Below are 12,938 nucleotides of genomic sequence, written 5' to 3'. Positions count from 1 at the left end.
CATATCGGGCATGGAGCCAACCAGAGTTAATTCACTCATCTAGCTAAGGGACCTTCTCTACATAAAAGCTTCCACATTTCCTTGGACCAAGAATAGAGACAACAATTCCTCAAATTTCTTATGGAGTACCATTTTTAAACTGGGTGGAGTCAAAAAGTGAGTGAGTGTTGATGTTCACATCAGAAGTAGTACAGCACAGCTGTTTTATTCAGGGAAGCAGAAGTTTCTCCAGGCTTGGTCTTGCAGGCTTGTTCAGGGACTTTATGGCACTCTTGAAAATGTTTGAGTGAAATGGGTTGCGGGGGAATAAAAAAACAACAACCATGAAAACAAACAGAGCTGAAAACGAAAGCTTTAAGAACATAAGAACAGACCTGCTGGATCAGGCCCAAGGCCCATCTAGTCCAGCATCCTCATTCACGCAGTGGCCCACCAGATGCTACTGGAAGCCTACAGGCAGGAGTTGAGGGCATGCCCTCTCTCTTGCTGTTACTCCCCTGCAATTGGTACTCAGAGGCATCCTGCTTTTGAGGCTGGAGGTGGCCTATAGCCCTCCAACTAGTAGTCGTTGATAAACCTCTCCATGAAGTTATCCAAACCCCTCTTAAAGCCTTCCAAGTTGTTGGCTGTCACCATATCCTATGGCAGAGAATTCCACAGGTTGATTATGCATTGTTTGAAAAAAATACTTCTGTTTGCTGGTCCTGAATTTCCCGGCAATCAATTTCATGGGATGACCCCTGGTTCTAGTGTTATGGGAGAGGGAGAAGAATTTCTATCCACTTTCTCCACACCATGCATGATTTTATAGACCTCTATCATGTCTCCCCGCAGTCGTCTTTTTTCTAAACTAAATAGCCCCAGGTGTTGTAACCTCCCCTCATAAGAAAGGTGCTCTAGGCCCCTGATCATCTTGGTTGCCCTCTTCTGCACCTTTTCCAGTTCTACAATGTCCTTTTTTAGATGTGGTGACCAGAATTGTACGCAGTACTCCAGGTATGGCCGCACCATAGTTTTGTATAAGGGCATTATAATAGTAGCCGTTTTATTTTCAATCCCCTCCTAATGATCCCTAGCATGGAATTGGCCTTTTTCACAGCTGCTGTACATTGAGTTGACACTTTCAATTAACTGTCCACCTCGACCCCAAGATCCCTCTCCTGGTCCGTCACCGACAGCTCAGATCCCATCAACGTATACTTGAAGTTGGGGTTTTTCGTCCCAATGTGCATCACTTTACACTTGCCAACACTGAACCGCATTTGCCATTTTGTCGCCCACTCCCCCAGTTTGGAGAGACCCTTTTGGAGCTCCTCACAATCTGTTTTGGATTTCACTACCCGGAAGAGTTTGGTATCATCTGCAAATTTGGCCACCTCGCTACTTACCCTTACTTCTAGATCATTTATGAATAAATTAAAAAGCACTGGTCCCAGTACAGATCCCTGTGGGACCCCACTTCTTACTTCCCTCCATTGTGAAAACTCTCCATTTATCCCTACTCTCTGTTTCCTGTCCTTCAACCAGTTAGCAATTCACACATGTACTTGTCCCCTTATTCCATGACTGCTAAGTTTTCTCAGGAGTCTTTGATGAGGAACTTTGTTGAAAGCTTTTTGGAAGTCCAGCTATACTATGTCAACTAGATCACCTTGATCCATACACTTGTTGACACTCTCAAAGAACTCCAAAAGGTTTGTGAGGCAAGATTCACCTTTGCAGAAGCCATGCTGGTTCTCTCCCAGCAGGGCCTGTTCTTCTATGTGCTTTGCAATTTTATCCTTGAAGATGCTCTCCATCAATTTGCCTGGAATGGACGTTAAGCTAACCAGCCTGCAATTTCCCAGATCACCTTTACATTTGCTACTTTCCAGTCCTCCGGTACAGAGCCTGATTGCAGGGATAAGTTATATATTTTAGCAAGGAGGTCGGCAATTTCACATTTGAGTTTTTTGAGGACTCTTGGATAGATACCATCCAGCCCTGGCGATTTGTTAGTTTTCAGTTTTTCCAGACAGTTTAGAACATCATCTCTTGTCACTGCTATTTGACTCAGTTCTTTAGCCTCCATCCCCGAAAAGCCTGTTTCAGGAACAGGTATATGTTCAGTATCCTCTGCCATGAAGGCAGACACAAAGAACTCATTTAGCTTCTTGGCAGCCTCCATATCCTTCTTAATTATCCCTTTCACTCCCTCATTATCCAATGGTCCAACCACCTCCCTGTCAGTTTTCCTGCTTCTGATGTATTTAAAGAAGTTTTTGTTATTCCCCTTAATTCTTTTAGCTAATTGTTCCTCAAACTCTCTTTTCGCCTCCTTTATTGTCACCTTGCATTTCTTTTGCCAGAGTTTGTGTTCCTTTCTGTTCTCCTTATTTGAGCAGGCCTTCCAATTTCAGAAGGAAGTCTTCTTCCCTTTTATGGCTTCCTTGATGGTACCTGTTAGCCATGCTGGCATCCTCCTGGACTTAGTGGCACCTTTCCTCCTTTTGGGTATACAATCTAACTAGGCTTCTAGTATTGTGTTTTTGAGTAAACTCCATGCATTCTGGAGTGAAGTGACTCTCCTGATTTTCCCTTTCAGCTTTCTTTTCACCATACTCCTCATTTTGGAGAAATTTCCTCTTCTGAAATTCAAAGTGTCTGCGTGAGACTTCTTTGGTGATTCTCTCCCCACATGTATGCTGAATTTTGTCGCACTATGGTCACTGTTCCCTAAAGGGTCGATGACACTTACACCCCACACCAGGTCCTGGTGTCACTCAGGATTAAGTCCAAGGTCACCTTCTCTCTGGTTGGTTCCAAGACCAACTGCTCTAGGGCACAGTCATTCAGCGTATCTAGAAATTTTACCTCTTTGTCATTACCTGACTGTGAATTTACCCAGTCTATGTGTGGGTAATTGAAGTCACCCATTATTACTGCCCTGCCTCTCCTTCATGCCTCCCTGATTTTCTCCTGCAACTCCCAGTCACTGTCACTGTTTTGATCTGGAGGGCGATAGCACGTCCCCAGTAGCACGTTTCCTTTCAGGCCTTGTATTGTCACCCACAGGGTTTCTGTGGAGGACTCCAGTCCACCTAGGTTTTCTACTTTGTTAGATTCTATCCCTTCTTTAACATACAGTGCTACTCAACCAAGGCACCCCTCCCTGTCCTTTCTATAGAGTTTATATCCAGAGATAACAGTGTCCCACTGGTTCTCACTGTTCCACCATGTTTCTGTCCAGCTCCCGTCGGCTATTTCCCAGGCGTCATTTTCAAAAATGCTCTGCAAACTTTTTGATTTTAAGTGCCAGCAGTCTGGTTCCATCTTGGTTCAAGTGCAGCCCGTCCCTTTTTTACAGGCCTTGCTTGCCCCAAAATGTGTCCCAGTGCCTAACAAATCTAAACCCCTTCTCCCTGCACCAATGTTTCATCCACGCATTGAAACGCCTCAGCTCTGCCTGTCTCACTGTACCTAATAACATAAGAACAGCCCTGCTGGATCAGGCCCAAGGCCCATCTAGTCCAGTATCCTGTTTCACACAGTGGCCCACCAGATGCCACTGGAAGCCTATAGCAGGAGTTGAGGGCATGCCCTCTCTCCTGCTGTTACTCCCCTGCAGCAGGTACTCAGAGGCATCCTGCCTTTGAGGCTAGAGGTAGCCTATAGCCCTATAGGCTGGAGGTGGCCTATAGCCCTCCAACCTGTGTGTGGAACAGGTAGAATTTCTGAGAATGCTACCTTGGGGGTCCTGGACTTCAATATGCTACCTATCAGCCTAAATTTGGCTTCCAGAACCTCTCGACTACATTTCCCCACATTGTTGGTGCCAACATACACCACGACAGCTGTCTTCTCCCCAGCACTGCCTAACAGCCTATCTAGATGCTGTGTGATGTCCACAATCTTTGCACCAGGCAGGCAAGTCACCGTGTGGTCAACACGCGGGTCACAAACCCATCTCTCTATACCTCCAATAATCGGATCACCCACTACAAGGAGCCCACCACCCCGGAGGAGTATCCCCTGTGCAAGAGGATATGGGCTCCTCATCCATGGAAGGGGTCCCTTCTAAAGGAGCATTTCCCGCTTCCTCAGACCGATGTCCTCCCTGAGACCTTCATTCTCCCTGAGAGCAGCGGAGCTATCAGCCCTGGAGTGGGGTACCCCTACCATGTCCCTGAAAGTCTCGTCGCATGCCTCTCTGTCTCCCTGAGATCTTGGTCTCGAGGTAATGAACTTGTTCCCTGAGAACCAGGAACACCTTGCACCGAGCACACACCCATGACTTCTGCCCATGGAGCAAATAGTCATACATGTGACACTCTGTACAATAAACTGGGAAGTGCCCCCTCTCCTGCTGGCTTTCTAGCTTCATATTGGTTTTGTTGGCTTTTTATAGTATTTATAGTTTATTAGAAGGATAGGTCTCAGCTGTAATGGTCAGCTATTTAACTGTCCAAACAGCTTTTCTCAAGAATATGAGGGAGGGATTTGTACTTACCTTCTCTTCTCCACTGGGCTCTTTGTGGTCTGTGTGCCACCAAAATTTTGGATTCAGACCTGACCCAATCTGACTAATAGTAGCATTTTTGGGAAGGGCCATGTCAGACCCTACCCAACAGCTTTGTTGGACATCTCGGAGAGACCATTTCACTCCTTTGCTGATAGAGCTACACTGGCTGCTAGTAGGTTTCTGGGCAAAATATAAAGTGCTGGTTATAACCTATAAAGCCCTAAACAGCTTGGGCCCAGGGTATTTAAGATTACATCTTCCTCATTATGAACCCCACTGCCCATTGAGGTCATCTGGAGAGGTCCGTCTCCAGTTGCCACCAGCTCAGCTGGTGGCCACACGGGGACAGGCCTTCTTGATTGCTGCCCCAAGATTGTGGAATGTGCTCCCTACTGAAATACAATTCTCCCCATCTCTGACAATTTCTAAAAAGCGTTTGAAAACCCACTTCTTCACCCAAGCTTTTTCAGCTTTTTAAAATTTTTAGGTTTTAATCTGTTTTTGACTTCTAAATTGTTTAAATTGTTCTAAGTTTTGTGTATGTTTTTAACTTGTTTTATGTTATTGTTAACTGCCCAGAAATGAAAGTTTGGGGTGGCATACAAATTAAATAGATAGATAGATAGATAGATAGATAGATAGATAGATAGATAGATTTTCCTCACCACAATGAAAATATTAAATTTTCATCAGACTCACCTCAGGCATTCTGATATTTGTTTTCCAATGAGAAAAAAAAAAAAGCAGAAGCACCATTTTGGAGTCTACAAACACAGGGAATCTCATTTCCTCCCAATGACAATGACAGATGGGAAGTGCAAGATAAATTTCTGCTTATTCAGTGTTGGCAAAGTAATGCAGGGTTACACAGATCCTGACATGTACACATGCCCACAATTATCATTTGTTCTCCTCTGCCATGGTCCCATGGTCATTCCTTTTTTCTTGCATTGATTCTATAGGGCAGTTATCTCTGGATGAATTCATTGATGGGGCACGGAAAGACAAGTGGGTGATGAAGATGCTGCAGATAGATGTGAACCCAGGAGGATGGATCGTTGATCAGAAAAGGAAAGGCTCAGAATCCTAACCATTGTCCTAACAGTTGCCTATGTGACTGGAAAGTGTGAAGCAGCAAAAGATTCAGGGTATTACATGGCCAGGCATAATCACCAGATGGGCACATTCTTTCACCCTAGAACTGTCTGAATATCCATATGAATGCTCCAGCAACCCTGAAAAGTCAAGCTTCCCTACTTTAAACATGTATACTGAAAGTAGCATGAAGTGCTAACACCTGGATTGGACCACTATGGAGAACACATGACCAGCCAGACTAGAGAATAAGCATCTGCAGTGCATACCATCCTTGGTTGACTCAGACTTACGGTTGCATCCTGAGAGAATGGCTAACAAGAATCTTGCAGTAAAAGTAATGTGGTATTTGATGCTTGAAATATACAAGGTGACTGACTAGTGAATCATGCTGCTTTCTGTGTAGATCAATGTGTGTAATTTCATGACTAAGGATATGTGAACTTCCTCAAACAAAGCGAGTGCTTTTGTAACAGACCTTGAGGATGTGGCTAGTCGATTATGCTACCAAATCTGCAAGTTCCAAAGGATTTTGTTTGCTGGGTAGACTGCAGTAAGTATCCTGCCACTAAGCTAAAGGCATATGGATGCTGTCTCATTATACATGGAAGTCTGATGTTCTAGCTTTTTTGTAAAACTTCAGATCAGTAGCAACCTTGTGTGGAAACAGGAAAGAAAGCTATATTATACATATTACATAATGAATCTGCAGGGACTGAACAGATAGAGAACAGGATATTGCTGTGAACTTACTGCTCTCTCAGTCTTTTTTCCTCTTTCAACTCATTCATTGTTGATTGTTTTAGAGCAGACTTCTCCACATGGTAGATCTACTTTGAAACCACTTACATATCAGAAGTTTCCAAGGAAAAGTTGTCTCATTCAGATGATATGCCAGATCATAGCATGGGGGATCAGAAAGTGCTGCAGGTTCACTAGCTTCTTCTCCCCCACCTCCACTCCTTCCCTCTTGTGTACCAATTCCGTCCGTACGTTTCCAGTTTCCTCTAACTACAGTTTGCCTGATTTGGATATGGTAGAATCCAATGGAAAGAGTTGTATGCAATGACAAAGCAATGGAATTGAATCAGGAATATTAACAGTTTAATGAAATAGATATTATGTACAGAGAGGCAAGTGCAGGCTGCTTTTCAGTGCTCTTGCTGCTGGCTGTTTGTTAGCCCTGCCTCTATTCCAGGACTGGAATACAAGTAACTGAAGCCCCATTCAAAAGCTGGCCTGAATCAAGGAATGGATTAACCAAAAACACCACAGATATCATGGCAAATTGTGGTAAGAGGAGCTAGGAAATGGAGCAGGGAAATGGCATGCTAGAGGGGAGGAGGGTGGTGGAAGTGAGTGTGAGAATCTTCTAAACATCTTGATACTCCAGACCATGACCAGAGTACTGGAACATGATTCCTGAGACAGACTTGAGTGTCATGAAGGAGAGAGAATTATGAGAGAGGGGAGGATTTATGGGACAAATAATCCTGCTTGTGAAATCAGCACTGCAGACTTGTCATATTTACACAAGAGCTCTATAGACGAATTCATGAACAAACCATGATGAGACTCCACTGCTGATGAGCCTGCTACACACTGTGTACGTTATACAGCAGACAGAGGTTATCATTAACATATAGGCTGTTGTTGATTATGTGTATTAAAAATCCTTCAAATATAGGAGAACTCATTTATTTTGAGTGGCCTAGGGTATATTCAAACTGTCCACATACAGAAGCCTGGTTCTCACAGATGAGGTGGTCAAACTCTGTCCAGACTGTGCCATTTCAAAGTGCAGGGGCAAAATGTTTTCACACACACAAAGCTTCCTATGCATAGAAAATTAGCACGTCAGGAGACTTTCCCCTGACAACTGTTTTCCTATGTTTAGAAATTTTTATTATTATTATTTGTTTACACAGTCAGACAGGTGTTATTGACTGGTTTGTTTTATCCAGACATCGAGTCCTTCCCAAGGACCTGGGATGGCTGAATTTTATTGTCAATGTTGTTGCTGTTGTTATAGATATTGTCGCAGAATATAGGCTGTTCCCAGTAAAGTTGCTTTTTGTAATTGGCTGATTATATTATTATTATTATTTGGATAGAGGAGCATTCAGTCATGTGAGCTTCCACTGCAATCTGAAGTGGTATAGTCCAGACACTTCCTCTGCTGTTTGTGACAATTAGGCCTGTGAGAGTCAGACAAATGGGAGTTCTGTTTACATATATGATTAAACAGTGTAGCAAGAGTGGTCTGGTTCCATGCAGACTCTGATGGAGTGATCACACTAGCAATCGCTTAGTCTGCTATTTGCACCCTACAGATCACACAACCAACTGCATCATGTAGATCTCATGGGTTAATTATGCAGGAACATCCAGCCATTGCACACCTGACCTACAGATTTATACAAGTGTGGAAACAGCAGAAATGTATCTATATAGGCAAGTGTTTTGAATCATCACAATAAAACTCGTTGTGAGGGCTGGAACTATTGTCTTCTGGTAGAATTCGGCACCAGCATGAGAAGAAGAACCAAATGCTAAGAAAATTTATTTGCAATGTGGACTAAACCAGCGGAAGAAAAATTATTTCCAGCGTAACACTGAATATATATTTGCCATTTCTTCTTTTTTTAGACAGATATCAAAATCTCCTCTGTTCAAGGTTGGAATCACCCTTTAATTCTTTTTTTTCCTGTGGCCTTTTATTATAACTCCTTTGCTTTTCTTTAGTAGGTAGGTTTTATATACTGTGGTCCCATTGTTTTCTTAAGTTTAGAGCAATTGAGTGGGTATATGGATGGGTGATGTGAAATGAAATATTTTCGGTTGATCCAGTACATGTGAATTATAAGTCTCTATACTTTGATTAGCTGCCTCTATTTTCAAAGAAAGTGTACTTGTTATGCAAGTAGAAAACGATTTTAACACTGAAGGAGGAAGTGATTTCCAACTCCATGCGGTTATACTTGAAAAGCTCATTTGGAGGGCATTAATGACTCCTTCCAATTCTAATAATTTTGCTATAGAATGAAATTAAGTGCTTGTAAGAATTATTCAAGAATACACCATAAAGATTCTGAAAATTGTAATCTTGACTTAGGGTGCTGAACTGAGAACAAAGCTATAATTTTTAGTGTTTGTGATTTGCCCTAAATAGCTAGCCTTTATATCTGGGCTGTATCCAGGCTCACATATACTGTACTGTGTTTGATCAAACAGTTATGACCCAGATCTCCTATAGGTTATTACAGTTGTATAGTTCCAAGCTTTGATCAGTCTAATAAAAAATTTGGGGGACTGAATCAGCTGTAAACCTGTTTTTACTACTTTATGCATTGTGACTTTCCAAAAACATGTTAAGTACAGGTGACCCCCACCAAACTCTGTAAGCCACTTTGAGCCCACAAGAAATAGCAAGATATAAATCAAATCAATGAATAAAACAGCATAGTTCTTTTTGACTTCAATACACTTATGCTGTTTCATAGCAACCGTGAACATTTGGGTTTTGAAGTAAGGCTAAATGAAATTAAATATACTCAGAGGCTATTCATAAGCTCATGCAAAACCAGGCTAAGGGAGCCCAGCCCAGTTTTGCACGCACATGTGAACCGCAAGGTTCGGACATGATCTTGGCATCACAGCGGCAAACCTGCCTAAGAAGCCTCCTCTCAAAACTGGGATAGGAGAGCAAGCACCTCCCCTCCTAACGGCTGACACACAAGGAGGGGAGGGGAGAATCTTCCAATGCATGGTGCATTATTCGGGCTCCGGTGGGGGAGCATTGCACCACACCCCAGCACCTGACCCCCAGAGCTACCGGGAGCAGCCGGTGCTCGGAAGCAAACGGATAATCTGCAGGGAGGTAAGCTCTTCCGGGCTTCCTCCCCGCAAACCCTGCAGCCTTTTCTTACTGCTTGTGAGAAAAGGCTCTCAGATTATCACTAAAGTCAGATAGACTTTGAATTATCCATGATTGGCTTTGCCAGTTTTCCCTGACCTTCCCTTCCCTTTGCTGTCTTCTCCAGATCTGCACTGTGTCAGTACTATGACCAAATTTGACTGAGGGGTGGATGGCATGGAGGAGATCAGTGGCTGTTCGTGTATCAAAGCACACCTGAAAATCTTTGGTGCAAATATGGCCTTAGTCAGGCCCAGTAAAGTCATGGAGGGCCCAAGGCGCCAGTGCCCCACTGCCTTCTGCTTTGCTTAATAATTTGCACCAGCTAGATTTGCAATTCTGGTTTCATACTGGTTTAGTTCTTTTGTCTAAGCGACACTACTCTTGATTTATGCTTAGTAAAGGCCTACATCTAAAGTTTACTGACTGACATATTGTGCAAGGGAACATGGGTGGCTAGAGCACTGAGCACAGGTAAGCACTGGGTGTTGCATCACACAACTGTGTGTACAACAAAGGAGCACTGCTGCCCTGCAATGCAACCCCATCAGCAGAGCTTAGATGTACATAGGGGCGTGGGCAGCACTACAGCCACCTACATTCCCTTGCACAGTATGTTAGCCAGCAAAATTAATGCACAACCTTAGATTTCTACTAGGTGATAATCTGATAGAAAATCTTATTTCACATTGGCCTCAGTCTAGGACATTTGCTTGTTTAAGCTCCAATCAAGTGGCTGAGAAATGATTGTACAGTATAATAAGAATGTGTGTTTTTAAAATGCTGCAGTTTCAACATCCAAACTCAAATGGCAAGATCTGTATTATGTGTTACCCTTCCACTTTTTTCTTTTCAAGATTACATGTTGCTGACAGAGTACTACTTTACATGGAAAAAAGCACCTTTATACTGGAAAATCCAATGTGCTAGTCAGTTTATCTACAAGGCATGATATTTGCTAATCTTGCCACTCAAGAACAGGTGAATATTGCAACAAGTAAACAGAAGAGTTTTGTAATGTTGGAATGTAATAAAGATAATTTATTTATTAAAATGGTTTGCCATCTTTGATATGTCCCATAGACTGCAATGTCAGAGGAAATGAAGACAGTACAGAAACAAACCCAACAACCTCCTGCTATGGAATAATCTAATGTCAATGAAGACTCATCTAAAAATAAACAGCTGTGTAGTTCTTAAAATTGAGCTCAGTAAGGTAGAGAAGTTATACAGAAGGGAATGAAAGGTTTCAGACTGTTCCTCTCAGTAGCTGGACTGTTCAGGAGGAACAAAAATATCTCACTCTAGAAATCTTCTGCCAGGAATACGGTCTTTGCTAAACTTCAAAACACAGCAGATTCGTGATTGGATGATTTCCCAGGGTCTTTCTCTTGACACAGCCATGGGTGGGAGCAGGGACATCCCCAGAGCCCTCAAATGCTTGAGGCAAAGGCCAATATGATGCTCCCCACATCTGCAGGCAGGTTCTCAGCACAGAGGCGTAACTAGGGAAAATAGCGCCTAGGGCAAGCACTGAAATTGCGCCCCTGTCCAAACAGGAATGATGGGACTTGTAGTCAACAATATCTGGAAATCCTTGTTAAAAGGAACACTGTACCATCTAGACATGGTTGTTGATCAAAACCTGAAAACATGAGCCATCTCTGTAAAAGACTTAGAACAGTCAGGAGTTATGCGAGGATTCCAAGTGTCATTTTCTCTGTCTCATCTCATTCTTTTTTAAAAAACATGACTTTGTCCTAGAGGATCACCTGCCCAAATAGCCACTAGCAAAATAGGGGAAGAAGAAGGTGCTGGTGGGGGCGGGGGGGGGAGTCTATAAACCAGTGAATGATTCCTGCCAGCCTTTGTCTTATGATGACTGTTGGCTCATGATGGGGTATATGTGCATTCACCACACCAGTGCTTACTTTGACACCAAGAGGGAGGAGGATACATTAGTTTGCCACACTAGACAGAGGCATTTGCAACAGGAGCAGACAGCCAAGTTCTGCCAGGGCCAAAACCAGCCTCTGCCAGACTAAGAAATCATTGTAATTTGCCCCTTCCTGTCACAAGCAGTGTGCTGTTCTTTTATTATTGACTCTAACTCTCAAATATCCCAGTCATGGATGGAAAATTCAGGGTCAATTTACAAGAGACACATTTTCTACATGGAAGTTTCTTCTGTGCAGGTGTTGTGCAGAGACCCATGTGTAGTGACCGCCAGGGGCATAGCAAGGTTGGAATGGGCCAAGATGAGATTTTAAAATAGGCCCCCAGCCCCTCAAAGTCCAGGGCCTCCACACATCCCAGGCCCCAAAGGATTTAAGTCTGATATTTCAAAATAAGTATGCTGCCTGGAAATACATTGCACTGAAGACACACATGCACACTTCACAGTATATAGTGATATACATTGAGTACTATATATTTGTGCTACTTTTAATGCCTAGAACACACTAGCAATGCTAATTATTAAAATGGCCCCCTCGCTGCAGATTAGCAAAGGAGACTTTCAACCATGCAGGGTGAGCCTATGTTTGTTTTCTCAGAATTCTGAACAAATTCAGTCAAGTTTGATTCCAGGAGTCTTTTCACACGAGGCTTTTAAAGCGCTTTAACACACATCTCCTCTGGAATGGAGGTGCTGCATTCACATGTTGGCCAGATTTACCCTGAAGTCCCTGCAAGTTATTGGAGAGCAGTTCACACACAAGAAAAATAAAATAAAATAAAATAAAAGCACAACACATGCTTCACAGTTCTCACTCAGACCTTCTGGGTTGCAAAACAACTTGAACATAAGTGCATTTATAAATGAATGAAAGAAAGAAAGAATAAATAAATATTTGTTCCAGAAGTTTTTGTAATTTTCTGACATGAACCAAGCCACTTATAGGCCTTAGATAGTTTTTGTTTTTAAAGCCAGCACATTTTTCAGTCTGTTTTAAATTAAATATTCAGAGACTTCTCAGTCTCGCCCCACCACCCATATCAAAGCCCTATGGCAAGCAGATCCCTATATATGGGGTAACCACAAAAAGGAATTCACAGCCTACCTTGCAAAAGCTCTGCTGCAGGGAGAGTCTGCTGCAGGGAGTTCTGCCAGCCTCCTTCCTGACTTGCTGGGGCCTGCCGAGTTCAGGCTTCAGGGAGGCCTACTCGCAGGCCTCTCTGGAAGCCCCGCCCACCCGCCGATCAGCTGAGAGGCGGGGAGAGAAGAGCTCTGCAGTTTGCAGGCTGCTCCGATCCTAGGCTTCGCCGATCCTAGGCCGGAGCTGGAGGCAAGTGGCTGAGGGGCCCTGGGGCTGGGCAGGTGGGCAATGGGGTGAGGGTGGCAGGAACTGGCCCCCACCTCAGTGGCGCCTAAGGCATGTGCCCTGCCTGCCCACCCCCAGTTCCGCCTATGTCTCAGCATCCTCA

General features: G+C 43.5%; 2 protein-coding genes across 5 annotated transcripts in view; one reads left to right on the top strand and one right to left on the bottom strand.

Annotated features, from left to right (window-relative positions):
• GUCA1B (guanylate cyclase activator 1B) overlaps positions 1 to 10,560 on the top strand; it is a 45,876-nt gene extending 35,316 nt beyond the window's left edge. For 2 of the 4 annotated variants that reach the window (XM_053244811.1, XM_053244812.1), the window contains exon 6: positions 5,464 to 10,560. In XM_053244811.1, coding sequence (XP_053100786.1) covers positions 5,464 to 5,591 — 128 coding nt within the window. In that variant the 3' untranslated portion in view covers positions 5,592 to 10,560. The remainder of the gene's footprint in view (positions 1 to 5,463) is intronic. The other 2 variants (XR_008306015.1, XR_008306014.1) reach the window with 2 other exon arrangements.
• IRF6 (interferon regulatory factor 6) overlaps positions 1 to 12,682 on the bottom strand; it is a 74,867-nt gene extending 62,185 nt beyond the window's left edge. Inside the window, exon 1 of the mRNA XM_053244804.1 lies at positions 12,575 to 12,682. The gene's annotated coding sequence lies outside the window, so the exon portion shown is untranslated. The remainder of the gene's footprint in view (positions 1 to 12,574) is intronic.
• Positions 12,683 to 12,938: the final 256 nt, after the last annotated feature.

This window comes from Hemicordylus capensis, chromosome 4, assembly GCF_027244095.1.
Source record: "Hemicordylus capensis ecotype Gifberg chromosome 4, rHemCap1.1.pri, whole genome shotgun sequence".
Taxonomy (NCBI): domain Eukaryota; kingdom Metazoa; phylum Chordata; class Lepidosauria; order Squamata; family Cordylidae; genus Hemicordylus; species Hemicordylus capensis.
Note: the sequence above shows the minus strand (reverse complement) of the source record. Positions and strands in the feature narration are given on the sequence as shown.